General features: G+C 48.8%; 5 protein-coding genes across 5 annotated transcripts; 4 read left to right on the plus strand and 1 right to left on the minus strand.

The window, feature by feature from the left end:
* Positions 1 to 1624: 1624 nt before the first annotated feature.
* CGGC5_v011663 (Aldehyde dehydrogenase) lies at positions 1625 to 3166 on the minus strand (the record flags this gene model as incomplete). Its single annotated transcript, XM_032023720.1, has 2 exons — positions 1625 to 2760; positions 2815 to 3166. The coding sequence occupies 2 exons, from the start codon at positions 3164 to 3166 to the stop codon at positions 1625 to 1627; spliced, it is 1488 nt and encodes a 495-aa protein (XP_031879590.1).
* A 2026-nt stretch (positions 3167 to 5192) lies between these two features.
* On the plus strand, positions 5193 to 6498 carry ATR7-0 (Short-chain dehydrogenase/reductase ATR7; the record flags this gene model as incomplete). Its single annotated transcript, XM_032023719.1, has 4 exons — positions 5193 to 5259; positions 5443 to 5670; positions 5746 to 5961; positions 6107 to 6498. The coding sequence occupies 4 exons, from the start codon at positions 5193 to 5195 to the stop codon at positions 6496 to 6498; spliced, it is 903 nt and encodes a 300-aa protein (XP_031879589.1).
* A 3000-nt stretch (positions 6499 to 9498) lies between these two features.
* On the plus strand, positions 9499 to 10076 carry msy2-1 (Mechanosensitive ion channel protein Msy2; the record flags this gene model as incomplete). The annotated part of the gene is made up of 2 exons (XM_032023716.1): positions 9499 to 9535; positions 9595 to 10076. The coding sequence occupies 2 exons, from the start codon at positions 9499 to 9501 to the stop codon at positions 10074 to 10076; spliced, it is 519 nt and encodes a 172-aa protein (XP_031879559.1).
* A 121-nt stretch (positions 10077 to 10197) lies between these two features.
* Positions 10198 to 10907, plus strand: msy2-0 (Mechanosensitive ion channel protein Msy2; the record flags this gene model as incomplete). Its single annotated transcript, XM_066152562.1, has 2 exons — positions 10198 to 10615; positions 10714 to 10907. 2 exons carry the CDS (start codon positions 10198 to 10200, stop codon positions 10905 to 10907), a joined length of 612 nt encoding a protein of 203 aa, XP_066007890.1.
* A 2118-nt stretch (positions 10908 to 13025) lies between these two features.
* On the plus strand, positions 13026 to 15527 carry AOC3 (Membrane primary amine oxidase; the record flags this gene model as incomplete). The annotated part of the gene is made up of 4 exons (XM_032023714.1): positions 13026 to 13309; positions 13364 to 14241; positions 14317 to 15054; positions 15109 to 15527. 4 exons carry the CDS (start codon positions 13026 to 13028, stop codon positions 15525 to 15527), a joined length of 2319 nt encoding a protein of 772 aa, XP_031879596.1.
* Positions 15528 to 16176: the final 649 nt, after the last annotated feature.

The raw sequence follows: 16176 nt of genomic DNA on the forward strand, positions 1-16176 counted from the left end.
GACTGGGCGGTTCCAAGGCTTAAATAAGTACAGAATGAGCAGACCGTGTGTTCCTTTTTCTTTAGGTTATGTCATTGACCGTGAGCTCCAACCCAGTGGCGAGGGCTAGCGCCACGCGCTCCATGAAGATGAGTAATCATAAGTGTCAACGGCCCCCCAGCCAATGAGGTGTTCTTGAACGGGGACAAATTCTTTGAATCTGGTGAATCAATACAGGAGACCATTTCCGTCGAATACTTGTAATCGCGATAGTCCATCGTTCATCACAAGCGGACCATATGCCAGAGCCAGAGGTGGTGCTAATGCTGTCGCCATACACCCCTCAGCCATCATTTTGATTAATTAACACGCATAAACACGCTCAGTCACTCAACATACTGAGAAGCATGACCCTAACACATTATCTTTTCGTGTAACACCATAAATCTATGTTTGAATCGTAGACATCGATGGTGACAGTATCCCACCGGACTTTCTAAAACCAATATGACAGAAGTCACATGTCTCTACTGTACACTATTCCAGTCATTGTCACCAGACGAGCGATAGGTGCACTGTTTCGAACCCTAGCATCTGCTGGATTCGAACAGTCGCAACGAGCACTGAGGAAGCCTTCGGCGTCACATCCTCGAAATTTTAGTCATGGCGCTGTAAAAAAGATAACCGTACAGTTAAATATCGTCCTATCGTTCACTTCAGCTTTGTTTGGAAAGACTCGCTAGCTAGCTATTTACATTTCTTTGCTTTTATAACTTTATTTTGCGTTAGGTCTTGCCATAATAGCAGGTATTTATGAAGTATTACTTCTAAGAAGAATCTTCAAGCATCGGTTGCTCAAGGACGATGTTCTGTTTGTGAGCAAATCAACACTGCAGCGCCAAGCGGACCAGAGGGCTAAGCCTCTCCCAGCTTGTAGAGTCAGTCGTCCCGCTGATATAACAACCTTTATAGAACAGCATCTTGTCCGTGCGTCGCCGCGCCATCATGACACGCCGTAGAGGTTTGATCCACGCACTACTATGTGTGCCTCTGGAGAGAAAGTTCTCCAAAGACCCTTAGGAGATTATGAAGCTTCTACAAAGTTCCATCATTGGACGCTGGAATGAGAAGCTCTTCAGGATTCAAGCTGGTGCATCATGAGATGCAATTAAACAGTGAGTAGAAGGCTGGGCGCGAATAGTCGACGTTTCGTGTGGGTATGGAAAAGCATTTAATTATTGCCGTAGGTGCGGGCGCAGACGCATGCTTGCATGCACTGGTGGGCCATTCAAAGTAGCCACAACAGCGATGCCTCACAAGTGTGCTACCATAATGTATGCAGATTGATGAGATAGATGACATGTGACTGCGTTGAAAAACAGCAGAAGAAGTCGTCAATGAACGGGGGTTTTGCTTCCCTTATATACCTCAAGGCAAGCATTAGGCCTATGTGCTGACTGCTGCCGATTCAAGACGTTGATGTATTCATGCTCGGAGAAAGAGAACTTATGCATATCATCATTTGTGCACGAACAAACAATGCACATTATCTACCCAACTATCAATTTTTCAACAGTCATTCTTAGCCTAGATACCCAGTGACACAGCAAATACGAACAACCTAAGATTCCCATTATCATGCAGACTAAAGTGCCACGTAAACCGATTTCAGTTCCGTCCAGTAGTCGGTAGCATATTTGGAACCCTCCTTGCCTTCACCACTCTCCTTCCACCCCCCAAACGGCATGTCGGCCGTCATGGTCGGGCTGGTGCAGTTGATGCCGACGTTTCCGGCCTCGAACCTCTTCGCAATTCTAAGCGCGCGTGAAATATCCTTGGTGTATACTGAGGCGTAGAGACCGTAACTGGTATCGTTGGCTGTCCCCAGCACCGCCTCTTCATCATCAAAAGAATTGATGCACATCACCGGGCCAAATATCTCCTCCTTCATCACCCTGGAGTCGGCTGGTGCGTTTTTAATGATCGTCGGCTGAACAAAGTATCCACGGTCTCCGACTCGCCCTCCTCCCGTGACGAACTCCAAGCCCGTAGTTCTCGCCTCTTCCAAGAACCCCATGACTCTGTCGAACTGTAGCTTATCTGCCTGAGGACCGCGCTGGTTGCCACAGCCCAACGGGTCCCCAGCTGCGCCGACCCGATCCATCTCGATCTTGAGAGCATCTATGAATCTGTCGGCAATGGCTGTGTGGACAAAGACTCGCGAGCTTGCGACACAAGCCTGGCCTGAGTTCACAAGGATTGAGAAGGCTGTAGCAGGGACGGCCTTTTCAAGATCAGCGTCTTCAAATATGATTAGTGGGCTCTTTCCACCAAGCTCCAAGGTGACCTTCTTTAAGTTTGATTCAGCGGCAGCCTTCTTGATGGCGCGACCGGTGGATGTAGATCCCGTGAAGGAAACCTTCCGGATGTCCATGTGTCGCGCAATAGCCTCTCCGCATGGCCGTCCAAAGCCATTGAGAATATTCAAAACGCCTTTCGGCAACCCGATTTCTTGGCAGCATTTGGCTAAGACCAAGGGGCTCAGAGGGGCCTTCTCAGATGACTTGAGGACCAGCGTGTTGCCTGCAATCAGCGCAGGACCGAGCTTTTGAACAACCATGGTAATTGGGGCGTTCCATGGAGTAATAGCACCGCATACGCCGAACGGCTGCCGCAAAACAATGTTCAGCATGCCGGGTGTGTTCAGAGAGCTGTCTCCTTGAATGTCCGAAGCCTTTCCAGCGTAATATCGTAGTTGACTCATCGCGACCGCTGTCGCAACTGTGCTTATGCGTTAATACCAAGTCCTTGAGTGGTTATGGGATCTTGACCAACAATCAGAATCCACTGGCTTTCCCATGCTGATAGCGTCAAGGTAGGACATTTCTGCAAAGTGCTTCTCCATGGAATCTGCCAGCTTGAACAGAAATGCTCCTCGCTCGGTCGCTGCAAGGTCGGACCATGCAGGAAACGCTGCTTTGGCAGCCGCTACAGCGTCATTAACATCTTCGACGTCCGCCTCGAAAACAGATGCTGTCTTCTGCTCAGTAGCAGGGTTGTAGACGTCAAATGTCTTCCCACTGCGAGAGGGGACGAACTCCCCGTTGATGAACAGACGGGTCTCGACTGGCATCTCTTTGAGTGCCTCAACCGCGCCAGAGATGACAGGTATCTTTGGGAGTGACATTGTCGGGGAGTGTCGTGACAGTGATGTCGTAGTAACCAACTAAACTCTCAATTGAGTCGAGCAGCTTGGGAAGACTTCTTGCGTCAAGTAACTAAATACTCTGCCGGCCTTGAAACGACAAGGCATTTGTTTTCTACAGTGATTGTGCTCAATATATTACCAGCATTAGTCAACATCATCAGAATATGGGCAACCTTTGTCTGCTTTGCTTTCGCAGAAGACGCTTGCTATCTCCGAAGTCCGTCTCGGCATGCATGAAGCGTTTCACTGAATTTCGCCAAGTCTTGGCCAAGGTGGAATAATCCTACCGTGGTTGACGTGCATTGCTGATGCAGTGATGCTTCGATACGTTACGGACCACATTAAGCAGTGATTTCACCCCACGCAAAGGCCATATGGCATGGTCATCGTACGATTCTTCTACATCCGTTGTTGTAATTGTTGTTGTTGTAAATATATTAGACACAACGATTTGGTAATCGGCAGCATCCAATAGCGGGTATTAAACGTTGGAGAAAATTGTCACCAAGTCTTAGGAATCAAGAGAAAGTTAAGCTTTGCTGTAGCGCATAATTCATAATTCAACTTAGGTTCGAGGTCATCACAAATGAACACTCCATTCAATCTGACCTGCTGGTGTTGATTGCATTCTACCTTTGTGGAGTATTCGTACCCTGTTTTGAACCCGTTCAAGTTCTGCAACCAACTCCTTGTGTGGCGCTAAGGCAGGTGGCCGTTAGTTCGTTGTTGATCCTGTCGTAAACAGAAAGTTCTCTTGTCGATCACCAAGTCAGAACGTGCGGGGTCCGCCTTGATGCCGGTTCACGGTGCGGACCTTGCCCGGACGCCTAACGCCGAGATGCGGAGACAAAGGCTGCGGTTTCCAACCATGTTGTATTCGCTTATGGGACCAGTAGCAATATTGGGTCATGAAGCCAGCGCCTGCTAACATTTCGCAGCCCTCGTCCTGGGTGACCGAACCGACCGAAAATTTCATCCTGTCAGTTAAGTTTTAATCTGACCGACGTCACTAAGAAGACCACTACGCCAACGACCTCAAAACGTGACGCTGGTAGGATTCGAACCGAACTGACAGTATGAAGTTCTGATTTGCTACACAACCATGACCATGACTCCCGTCTGCTAAATCAGCCCCACCTGCCGGCTCCACCTCGCGCTTGTGCCTACTGTAACCGAGCGATGCAATCTGGCTTCAGAAAGATTTTCCCCACTCCTAGATGAACGAGTTGAAGACTCTGGAACAATCTTCACATGTCGCTCGCTCTCAACCATGGCGAAATGCCAAAACAGCAGGAAGTATTAGAGAATAATCGACACGTACGAACAAGTATTTGTCTGCATGACGAAGATGGCCACTGGGGAGCGCTTGCATACATTTAATTTGTCCATAGACGATTTCACGACGAGATTGAAGGTACAAACAATGGGCGTTAGGTACAAAGTCCTCGTATTCTCACTGCGGCAAAGTAGCCAGTCACTGTAAGTAACTCAATACCCCTGGAGTTTGCGCAACCAAGCAAGGTTTCTTATTCAATTGGGAGCCTGATAATTCAGGGCTGCAATCGAGACACGAATTCTCCAAGCAACCTGGAATGTAACCTATGGCTCAGAGAAGTTCCAGTTCATCTGAAAAGCTGCGCACCGTAGTGCTTGGATGTCCATACCCCGCATTTTCCAACATGCGAGGTTTGAAGAAGAGGCACCGGGTGCGGGGTATTAGGCCTGGTCTATGCCTCCCCACGAAACCACCGACCTTGTAACCATTCTCTTAGTCAATTATTGCATCATTTTAGCAGCCTGAGGTGCCTCCTGTGCGAGCAAGCCGCGGCAGCAGTTAACCGAGCTTCACTGGCTATATTTTGCCGAATGGCTGCTTGCATCATTCACTGCATCTGGCGGGATGATGCGTTTCAGCCACATTGTTTATGAGAACGAGCAAAACTCATCTGCAAAAAATCAACTGATCATCCAATTCATAGTAGTGAATCGGTCAAAAGCATTCGCCATGTCCACCCTCGAGATCAACAGCAAAGATTTTGTCAAGCTCAAGGACAAAGTCATACTGATCACAGGTATTGTGACCTCTTTCAAGCCGCTTCCCAGTTTGCGTTTGCGTTGGTCAGTCTTGTTCTGGCTTCAACACATCACATAAACTCCTTATCCTCGGTTTTGACGTAGGACCCTTTGCAGTCACATCACATCAATAGCCGGGTAATGATTATGTATGTCGACAAAATACTGACTGTTTTCGGCAGGAGGCTCCTCCGGCATCGGACTAGGGGTCGTCAAGCTTCTGCTATCCATCGGTGCTCGTGTGACAAATGTCGATCTGACTGCCCCACCGGCCTCTGAAGATTTTACTTCACAATCGCCTACATTCACGTTCGAAAAATGCAATGTCTGTGACTGGAAAGCCCTTCGAAGTGTGTTTTCACGAGTAGTGGAGCGGGAAGGGCGGCTTGATGCAGTTTTTGCAAATGCCGGTAATAATCCAAACATATCCCGGGGAGCTGTTCGTTCGCGGCTAATGATGAGGCTGCGAATCTTGGAGCTTGCAGGCGTAAATCCTCGCACGCGATTCATAGATGATGAGATCGATCCTACCGACGGCCAATTGAAAGAACCGGATTTGTCATGTCTCGAGACAAATCTTTATGGCGTAATTTCTACGGTTAAGCTCGCCGTGCATCACATGCGGGCTCGTGAGATTCAGGGCAGCATTGTCATCACAGCATCTGTGTCGTCTTGGACGAGATTCGGAGCAGTGGATTACAGTATGTTGAAACCATTCTCCATGCATTCTTTGAAAGCTTTGCCCCTTTTCGAATGATTGTTTCCGGGATGAGAGCCTTTGCCGATACGAACCAGCTTTGCTCAAACTTTCCAATGATTTGACACAGTTCTAACCGCATAACTTAGCGACATCAAAGCACGCTGTGTTAGGCTTCATGCGAGGATTGCTTCCGCATACCTCCAGGTTGCCCGTCCCCATTAGGATCAACTGCATTGCTCCAAACTGGACAAAGTCCGGTCTGGTCACTGAAGAAATAGTTGCTCCCACAGGCTTTGACCTGAGCACTCCTGAAGAGGTCGCGCGGTCAGTTGGGCTTCTGATGACAGACAAAGCCCGAAACGGGGAAGTAATCTTCGTCGATGGCGGAAGGTATTGGGAGATCGGGAAAACACTTGAGGGGGATGGAGTTGGGAGATTTGTTGGCCCGACAATGCCGCCCGGGACTTCCGACTGCACACACTGGGAACAGTATGCCGAGTTTTGTCGCAGGATGAACATGGCACTTGGAATAATGTAGCAGTGCTGTTGTGCTCGAACAGAACTGTTTTGGGGGTGTTGCGGCTGAGGTTGGTCTTGCTTGTAAAAGGTTGTACCATTGTATGTCAATCTTGACAGGTCTTTGCAATACTTTTCTAGGGATCAATAGTTCCACTGTTCTCCCTAGACACGTTGACGACTTTGGGGCATCAAGCCACATGAACTGTTGAACATCAAAATACATGATTATTGGCGAATGCGCCACTCGACGGCAACGATCGCGCCTCATTATGCTTCTGTCAGATGGAATAGAAATACTTCGGTTTGACTAGGGGAAGGTGTGATGAATGTGCTCAAGACTCCCCCCCCATTGGCTTCCATAATATTCGACTGAGAGTGGCCTGTCAAAAGATTCTTGTCCCTCGCAACACTTTATAAAAGCCTTGCGATACAGATCCCGCAACGCAGAGCTGGGACCGTCAAACCGGGAATACTTTTCTCTTACCATCTCATAAAATGAAAGAATCCAGTTTGGTTGAGGCTGGAGGTCTAGATGTCCAGGAGACTTTCCCGTTGTTCGGGGGGTTGATTGGCCGGAAAGCCATTCGTTGCGCGCTCAACCGACTGGAGACTTTCTATAGCTCCCTGGAAGAAGGTATAATGTAAGAGGTTTCACTAGGCGATTCCCAACCAGGTCTTTGGGACTACGAAAGTCTCTAAGCTTATAATAGGTAGTCAACTTTAAGCCCCATTCCGTTCGGATTCCGCCCCTGTCGCAAAAATGGAACCATGATTTCGGGAGCGTAATCATAGCTTTTATTACTACATACCCCCCTAGACTGTAGAGTACGTCTATAGGGCTACCTATAAGCTGAAAATAACGCTACGCGCCCGCTTAGAGGGCACTACCCTATGAGAAAAGGAAAAATAGCTAACCTAAGTAGGAATTAAACCTGCGACTAATATGCGAACGTCCTACAATAGCGCCTACTTTTGCTATTACAGCATTGAAGTAGCTGGGTAAAATAGGCTCATAACTGTTGCAAAAGTGGAACCACAATTATGGGAGCGTAATCATAGCTTTTGTTACTACAGCCCCGTTCTATGTCAATTTTATAGTCGGTGAAGCAAAAAATGCAAGATCCAACTGCGTTGTCAGGGAAAATATCGAAGTCAGGCTCCGCAACGGATACTCTCAAGCCTAGCAGTTCAGGGTACAGGATTCGCCAGGTACCCAGAAACGCAAACTCGGCATTCTGCTCGAGCCGAGAATGTGTCGACACACGGGTAGCTCTAAGCTGTCGACAGTTTTGACGAAGTCAACTTGGGAGCAAGGTGGACCCCTAATGTGGTGATGACGGTAGATGAAGAGCTCGTCGTCGATTATTCTTGCGGATGTTTGATGCTTGAAAACCCACCGTGTGGCAGCTTGCGAACTCGCCGGGCACAACGGCAGCAAGTTGTACCCTGTACTGCGCCAACAATCTAGTGGGAAATGCGTTGTTGGTGTCTTTTCATCGTCCAGAGTGATGAATCTGTCAAATTCAAATGCATTCTCCAAGTACTGTAAGGGCAAGCCGAACATTGGCCCAAAGAAATGCCGGTTCATTATCAGGCGCCCTTCAGAAAAGCTGATCTCAGGAGTGCTGCGCCTCACTGCCAAAGTCCCTGGCCTCCAAGCCACAAGGCTTATGTCTTCTATCCAAAGCTGGAATGTTCCTGGTCTGCGGCGGCTACCGAGCTGACGCTTTGGTATGGGCGGATTGTTGAACTCCCGAACGATCCGGAACACAGGGTCACAGCCAGGATGAAGCTGTATTGCCGTGCGACTATCATGAGAACTCCCCAGGGGCCGAAGTCGTGTGCATCCGAAGCATAAGAACCAGTCCGGCGCGTCTCTTTCTAGTAGGACAAGAGTGGCGAGGCAACCGTCCTGCTTTTGTTTCAAATACCGACGGGTCGGACACAAAGCCGAGAAGAACCATCTTGAGACCAGGGCAAGGGCTATCCGTGATGATATGGGCAGCGCGTCGGCAATCATAAAGAGGACCTCGACTGGCACAGAAGGCAGTCTGAATGGATTCTTTTGCGTCTGAGTCGTTTCTGTACAGCGCTTCGCCATGCGTATTTATTCAAATGAAAAGGAAAATGGAAAAGAAATCGGGAGAGAAAATTTGAACGGTTAATGGGTACCAGCGAATTCGCATGCAAATCTTTCAAGAAAGCGAAGCTTAAATAGCCTTTTTGTCATAAAATCAATGTGAATCGTTTAGGTACATGGTTTTGTGGACCTCGTCTATTGACGAACGGTGGAAATGGAACCTTGATACGTATCTTCTGGCGCCTACTGGCAGGCCACAGGAGTGGCAGCCGGCTCAACGCCTGTCCATGTTCAACGGAATGGTTGGAAGATGCGATATGTGCTTTCCAGTCAAGTAATGGTGACATTATGACTCAAGACATATTGACATCTGAAATCAACTGACCGTTTCACCTCGCAAATCGCGGCCCACATATTCTCGCCAATTTGCAACCTCAACCTCAGATCATGCGCTGTGACCTTCAACTCAGCATCATCCATGTTTTTTCAATGTTTTAAATACTCTCTGCTATTGGGATTTAGTCTCAAGAGCAGAGTAGCTAGAGCGCCACGTCGGGTTCAGCTGGGCTCTACTATGTGCTAGCTCAAACCACGCCTGAATCTGAGTTGGGATAAACCAGCTAGAACGAGAATGGCTCATACCATGGTTGACTCATCTGCAGAAGAGTATCAGACTGTCGACGAAAAGGTACATGATACCTAATATGTAGTAGTGGGCAACCCTCAGCAGATCGATGTAGGGAAGCGCACAGATTTTGACAACTTGACCTCTGTGAATACCCACTCGTGACACGGATTGCAGCACACTCCGAGGGAAACCCTTTCGTACGAGTGGCTTCGATATTTGCGCCATCACGCAGAACATCGATAGTAATACTCGTTCAGAACTGGTGCAGAGCAGCAGCATCAGTGTCAACGAAACCGAAATTATGGGCCTCGATGGCAGTTCCGGAACACGCGAAAGTCTGGGGTGCATGTACGAGAGAATTTGGAGCTTCAAAGCTCTGCTTTGATGGGCGCGACACTTCATCCCAGTTGCCGCTCTCCTTGGCGTTACCGTTGCCCTTCTAGCCATCATCTACGCAGATAGTGGAGCAGCGGGGGTTCGGCTTCTGGGGCTCTCCGTCTGGCTCGAAGTCGTCTGGGGAAATCTGTGGATTTCCAAACTCATCGCAATTCTGATGGCAACTGCGCACGTCTTTCTCTGCGGCATTGTCAGCACCTGGAAATATCACACCGTCCTCCGAGGTACGGAGACTTCCATCTCGCTGGTGTTCTGGACAATCGATGCCTATGCCACCGTCGTACCTGTATGCATAGCATTTGACTCCGATAAACCTACTCCCAACTGGGTATCGATCTTACAGAAGGTCATGTTGGCTTCCATCGCTGTCGCCGCCATGGTCCTCGTCCAAAGCTTCGTCATTCAGCTCATCAACATCACATACTCGGCAAAACAATTCACCACGCGTACTTCAGAGTCCAAGCGCCAAATCGCCATGCTATACACTCTCTAAGGTACGCATCTTCAACGCGCATATATCCGCTTTTTGCGATCGTTTCGCCCAAGAGCACTACACCATCATCACCGGCGAAGTCAAATAGAAGGACAGCTCACCAAGCAAGCTTCTCGCCAATATGCGACTGGCAGGGCGAGAGGTTGCGCAGGCCTTTGGCCAGATGACAGCAGATATCTCCGGCAACAAGTCGCTGTTCAACACCCAAGCCGCTCACACCATAGTCACAGAAGCGCTTGAAGCCGATACATCGTCTGATTCTCTTGATCGACGTATCTGGAGGTCGTTGATCCCTTTGACTGGAGATGCTATGACACAAAAAGACCTCGAAAAGGCATTTACTGCTGATCGTATTCGTGACGTTCAAGAGCTGTTTGCTCCACTCGACCTGGACCAGAACGGCGATGTCAGCTCGGAGGAGATGATCTCGACAGTCATACGCATCGACCAAGAGCGCATCGCAATCTGGAAGAGTACCCACGACATACAGTCTGCCGTGCGAGTCCTAGACCATTTCTTCCAGGTTTTCATCCTCATAGGTACCGGTTTCACACACGCCGCCTTTTCAGCAACTCATTCGCGATACATCTTACCACCATCGGCACCTAGCTTGCCGCCGTTTCTTTCGCTATTTCAGGGACTGTACAGGAGTTTCTAGGCTCGTGCATTTTCATCATTTTTGTGAAGCACCCATTCGACGTGGGCGACCGTGTGATAATCGACGGCCACGAGCTGGCCGTGGAGAAGATTTCGCTGCTGTGTTTCGTTTTCCAGAAGGTAGGCTCAAACAAACAGACACAGGTTCCCAACATCAATCTCAACAGCATGTGAGTGGACAATGTGTCCCGAAGCAGGGGTCTACGAAAGCGCATTAGAGTGCAAATTGCAGACGACACCAGCTTAGATGACACTGAGAATTTGGGAAGACGGATACGGGACGAGATCGGTGCTCCTGAGAATCGTCGGGACTTTCGTGGGGATGTAGATGTTGAACTTGTCTCCATTGGTGGTACGAGCAAGCTTGAGGTCTGTGTCGAGGCTGAGCACAAGGTTAGTTCTACTCCCTTTGCTCATACATCTGTTTGCTGACTCAGAAACAAGTCGAATTGGAATAATGAGCAGACGCGTCGCATACGTCGCAATAAGCTCATGACTTCTGTGGTGGGGTTCCTTCGTGCGTGTTGTTTCCATTCATGGACCAGGCGAAGGTAGCGCTACTCTGGGCGATCCGGCCGGACCAACTTATCGGGTCGTTGTGAGTGAAGAGGTAGCCGCGGCGGCAGCTAGAGATTTCCAACATAAGAAGGGCGCGCTCAACCGTGTTTCTCCGGTATCATCTTCCAAAAATGATGATCAGGGGTCGTTCACAGGCATGAAACGGCGCAGGTAAAGGTTACTACTGAACTGAGTGAAGCTACCTAGTGAGCATGGTACTCCAATGGCTTCGTGTTCTATGGGAGTCTCAGCGCATTTGTAGTAAGGCCAAATGTTCTGCGTCGGAATATGCAATTAATCGGGAGCCGAGTCTGACGGAAAGGAGACAGAGGAAAGCGAAGTGTGCTTGATTGGCCGCCTCGAGGGTTGGCCCCTTGGCAAAGTATCTTTCTTCGATAGGAAGATATAGAATGTTGGATATCAATTTGTCATTATTACAAGTAGAAAAGTCGAAAGTGGAGAGCGGCAGTGATGCGTAGGCGGTAGAAATATAGCAAAGCTATGATGTGGAAGGCGCCTTCTCATTCAGCCACCTACATTTATAACTCTTCCCTTTGTTGCATTCCCTTTAGGTGACGTTCTAGTTTCTATTCTGTAGCTGTTATCGCAGCTTTCGTACCATCTTCTCCGTCTAACGCCAGCTGTCGTCGATGACTATATTATATATCCTTCTCCATCTCTCACCATCTGCTTTAGTTCCCCGTCAAACATATTGCTCATCCGTTCAACTCCCTCTCCATCGAACTACCTTCTATTTCGACCCAAGATCATCACCAACAAAGCTCTCGCTAGCTGATTTTAAGATCTAATTCTATACAATCTAAACTAATTGCAAGTTATCAGAGCCTCTTACGATTTACCTCCCAAAATGAACTCAGGCCGTTATACGAGTGAAAGTTGTCCGTGACGGAACGTCACCCGCATATTCACCGTCTACAATAGGACCGGATCTAAAATTATCCCTTCTCTAGATCGAAGTCTCTTTCGATAAACTTTCTCATGAGAACATCTTGAAGACCTTTTCCTGATTTGAAGACTAAAATGTTGTCCTCCTCATTTCCAGGGCGTTTTTCACTTTGGATTTCTTTCTAATACTACCATGCAGAAAGTCTATTGATGGAAGTTTGGGAGGAGCAACGAACTCATATGAAACGATGGATTGATGGTCTTGGTTTGTCTGCAACTCAGAGCCAAGGTTCCAGGGTATTTCGGCAACAAAAGCCCCTCAGAAACCTTGAAATTGATCGGCTGTGGATTTACCGGCTGTCGAGGACGTTTAGATCTTGAATTCAAGCTTCGTCCGCATGGATCGAGGAAGCATGAAAGCATCTAGTAAACAGAGTCTGAGCCATGATTATCATTCCGGCTTCACTCAAACATATGTATTTGAAGTACCATATCGATCTTCTCGGTATTAAAGTATAGTACACATTAGCGCTGTGCAGGTAAGAATCTTATGTGAGAATCTTATGGTTCAACCCCCTTGTTCCTGGCCGACTACGCGATGCCTGTTAGTTTCTTCAATTGACTTTGACCATGCGTTCCGTTGGCACTCGGACATGCTTCTTCCTCAGAACCCCGCCCCGAACCCAAGGGTGTCCAGTATTTCAGAAAGCTGTCGTTCAACCTTAACCCATTAGGGCGTTGGACGACTACTTCTGAACAACCCGACTCTGCTCTGGCAACCTTTATGTGCATCGAATTGTATACACAAAGACTGGAACCAAATCCATGATGATGTTCACATACTCAATTGTGCTCGGCTCAGCGATGAGTTTGCTGTCTGGCACGACTGCGAATTCTGTATCGCCGCCAGACGGTCGAGGCCAGCTCAGCCATCGAGTCGACGGTCCCCTCCTCGATCCAAAACGTACGACAGATGCAGTGCGCGCACCAAAAACGAACGTTTGGCGTGACCTTAGCGAAGAAGAAGTCCACAACGTGACTCAGTGGCTTCTCGGTCAGCGAGACCTCAATCTGACCGACCCTCAGTCAGCAGGACCGTGGTCTGATACAATGTAAGACACTAAGGGAAAACCACTCGAACATGGATTTGACGAAAGTAATGACAGTCTCTTTGCTGAGCTCAACATTCCCAACAAAACGGCTGTTCTTCCGTACTTGGACAGCAATTCCAAAGAAAGTCCTCCTCAGAGATACGCACGTGTTGTCACCACACGCCGAGCAACTGCAGAAGCCTACTGGCAAGAGCTTGTCGTTGGTCCTTTGCCTATAAGTGCCCAAACGACTGTACAGCCTCTCCAATACCTCTTAACCCGCAAAACAGATGGCATGATTCGTTGGCTTGACCCGGATGCTCACGGTGCCTTGGAAAAGGAGTTCCTGTACAAGGTGTCTGCTTCTGTTGCAGATATTACTCAGGATCTTTGCGGAGGCGTCGCGCTTGGTCAGGATAATGACTCGCTGGCCCTTGTTGGACTCACGACTCCTTACCAGGAAGATACCGACGGAGTTATAGTTCGATGGGACGAGTTCAAAAGAAAGCCATCGGATCAATTTGATGCCCAGACGCTCCTCCCTCTGGGCCTATTCCTCAAGACCGACGTGACTGGGCGTGATTCGAGCAAGTGGCGCGTCATGGGATGGTACTACAACGACATTTTCTATGCTGACACCAACGCATTTCGAGCTGCATACCAAAGCCCAAATTTTCAACGGTTGGAGCCAAATGTGGAAGGTGACTGGGCTCGAACGGATCGTCAAGGGCCACCATTACGGCACGACCTATTGCAACCGCCCAATATGCTGCATCCTAATGGGCAGACACGTTTCTCGGTGGACAATGAACAGCAGTATGTGGAGTGGATGGACTTCAGCTTTTACATCGGATTCTCGCATGATACTGGTATGTCGCTGTACGACATTCGGTACCGAGGTGAACGGGTGCTGTATGAGCTGGGCTTGCAGGAGATCCTAGTACACTACGCAGGTGAGTCAAACCAGAGTGAAATCATTCTGACATCAATTGTTCCCTTTCCCTTTCACTGCCTGATCATATTTTCAGGATCCGGCCCATACGAATCAGGCCATGTTTCTCATGACTCGCATGTTGGCATTGGTCGATATGCCCTTCGTCTGGTACCTGGCTATGACTGTCCTTCATACGCAACATTCATGGACACGCGAAGCCATTCCGGAGGTGGAACCAACGGCCGACGCAATTCCATCTGCATCTTTGAGTACATGGCGGACTCGCCAATCCAGCGACATACGGCCTTCACTTACTTGTCTATCACGAACAACGTTTATCTAACTGTTAGAACGGTCAGCACCATAGCCGATTATGACTATGTTATCAGTTACAAATTCTACATGGACGGATCCATTGGGGTGGAAACGGAGGCTTCAGGATATATCATCGCAGCCCATCGAGCTCACAACCAGGACTACGGATATAACATTCACGATCATCTGTCAGGTTCCATGCACGAACATGTCATCAACTTTAAAGCAGACTTTGATATCTTAGGGACTCGAAATACGGTTCGAATTGTGCGGAACGTCCCGGTCAAGCAAGTATATCCCTGGTCCAACGGGAAAATGCGGAGCACGATGCAGCTCCAGCGGTCATTCATCATCAATGAGGATGAAAGCCGCTTGAATTGGGATGACAGCACGGCTCAGAAGCAATTGGTGATTGTTAACCAAGACGCTGTTAACGAGTATGGTGAAATGCGCGGCTACCAGCTCGTCCCGGGGCAGCCAGCAGCGGCACTTCACTCCCGGCTTACGGCCGTGAACAGTACGTCACTTGGCCGAACAGCTGGCTGGAGCTCGCATGATGTGCATATCACAGCCCAGCATGACACGGAGCCAAGATCAGCGTACCCTTTCAACGCCCATGACCTCTTCAATCCCCCAATCGACTTCGACCGGTTCTTCGATGGTGAGGACCTCAATCAGACAGACCTCGTCGTATGGTTCAACTTGGGCATGTATCATCTACCGCACTCTGGCGATCTTCCCAACACTCTTACCACCACAGCCCATGCGGGTGTGAAGATTGTACCAGTCAACTTTTTCTCATTGGATCAGACCCGCCGCACGGTGAACCAGGTCCGGATGGATTTTGGAAAAGGGAAAGTGTCCCATGTGGAGACGTTCGGACGGTCGATGAACCTTACTGAATCAATGGGAGGGAATGGGTGCTGTTGGATGAACGACCAGGTTTCGTTGGCCGAACTGTACAACTATGACGGCCCGGTAGATAATTAGGTAGATCAGAGCGGATATTGTCGTGATGGGTGGTCCGACTATGAGGCTAGATGCAGGGTGCGAGACTTGGCTCAGGTTTCTTGACCGACGCTTTTGACAATCAACTACAACTACTTCAAGTCAAGCCCTTTCTCTCTTCCATTGATTTGCGTCTCATACAATTTTGCGGCACCAGTTTCGATTTGAAGAGGCTGACAATGTCGCTCTGTGATAAGAGAAAAAGGTTTAGCGGCCGCTGTCCCACTCTAGGTACAGAGACATATTCGGGCAAAAGGGGTGTGCTTCTTTAGCGAAGCTGAGAAGTTAGTTTAAACGCCGTGCGGCTCCGCTGGGCGACGCGCGTCTCTGTCTAGAAACAGCCACGGAACTCAGATGAGCGCGCGAGTTGCGAAACTGATGGGAACCAGTGGGGCTTCTATGTTCAAAGTTATCTCGTTTCAAAGTATACATCCCATAAATCCTCCAATCGCGCCGACTCGCGGATCACGGCATATATTTCGTTTGATGCCTTGGGTAGTGAATTAGCCGTTATCAGGTGCACAATGCTTGTGATCGGGTAATTTGATTGAGGCGGTATTTACTCGCTAGCTCATAATGGACCAGTCACTTGACACAGATTTACTTCATAGCTGCCACGTGTCCTTAATGG

This window comes from Colletotrichum fructicola, assembly GCF_000319635.2.
Source record: "Colletotrichum fructicola Nara gc5 chromosome Unknown KSG_Nara_v1_contig07, whole genome shotgun sequence".
Taxonomy (NCBI): domain Eukaryota; kingdom Fungi; phylum Ascomycota; class Sordariomycetes; order Glomerellales; family Glomerellaceae; genus Colletotrichum; species Colletotrichum fructicola.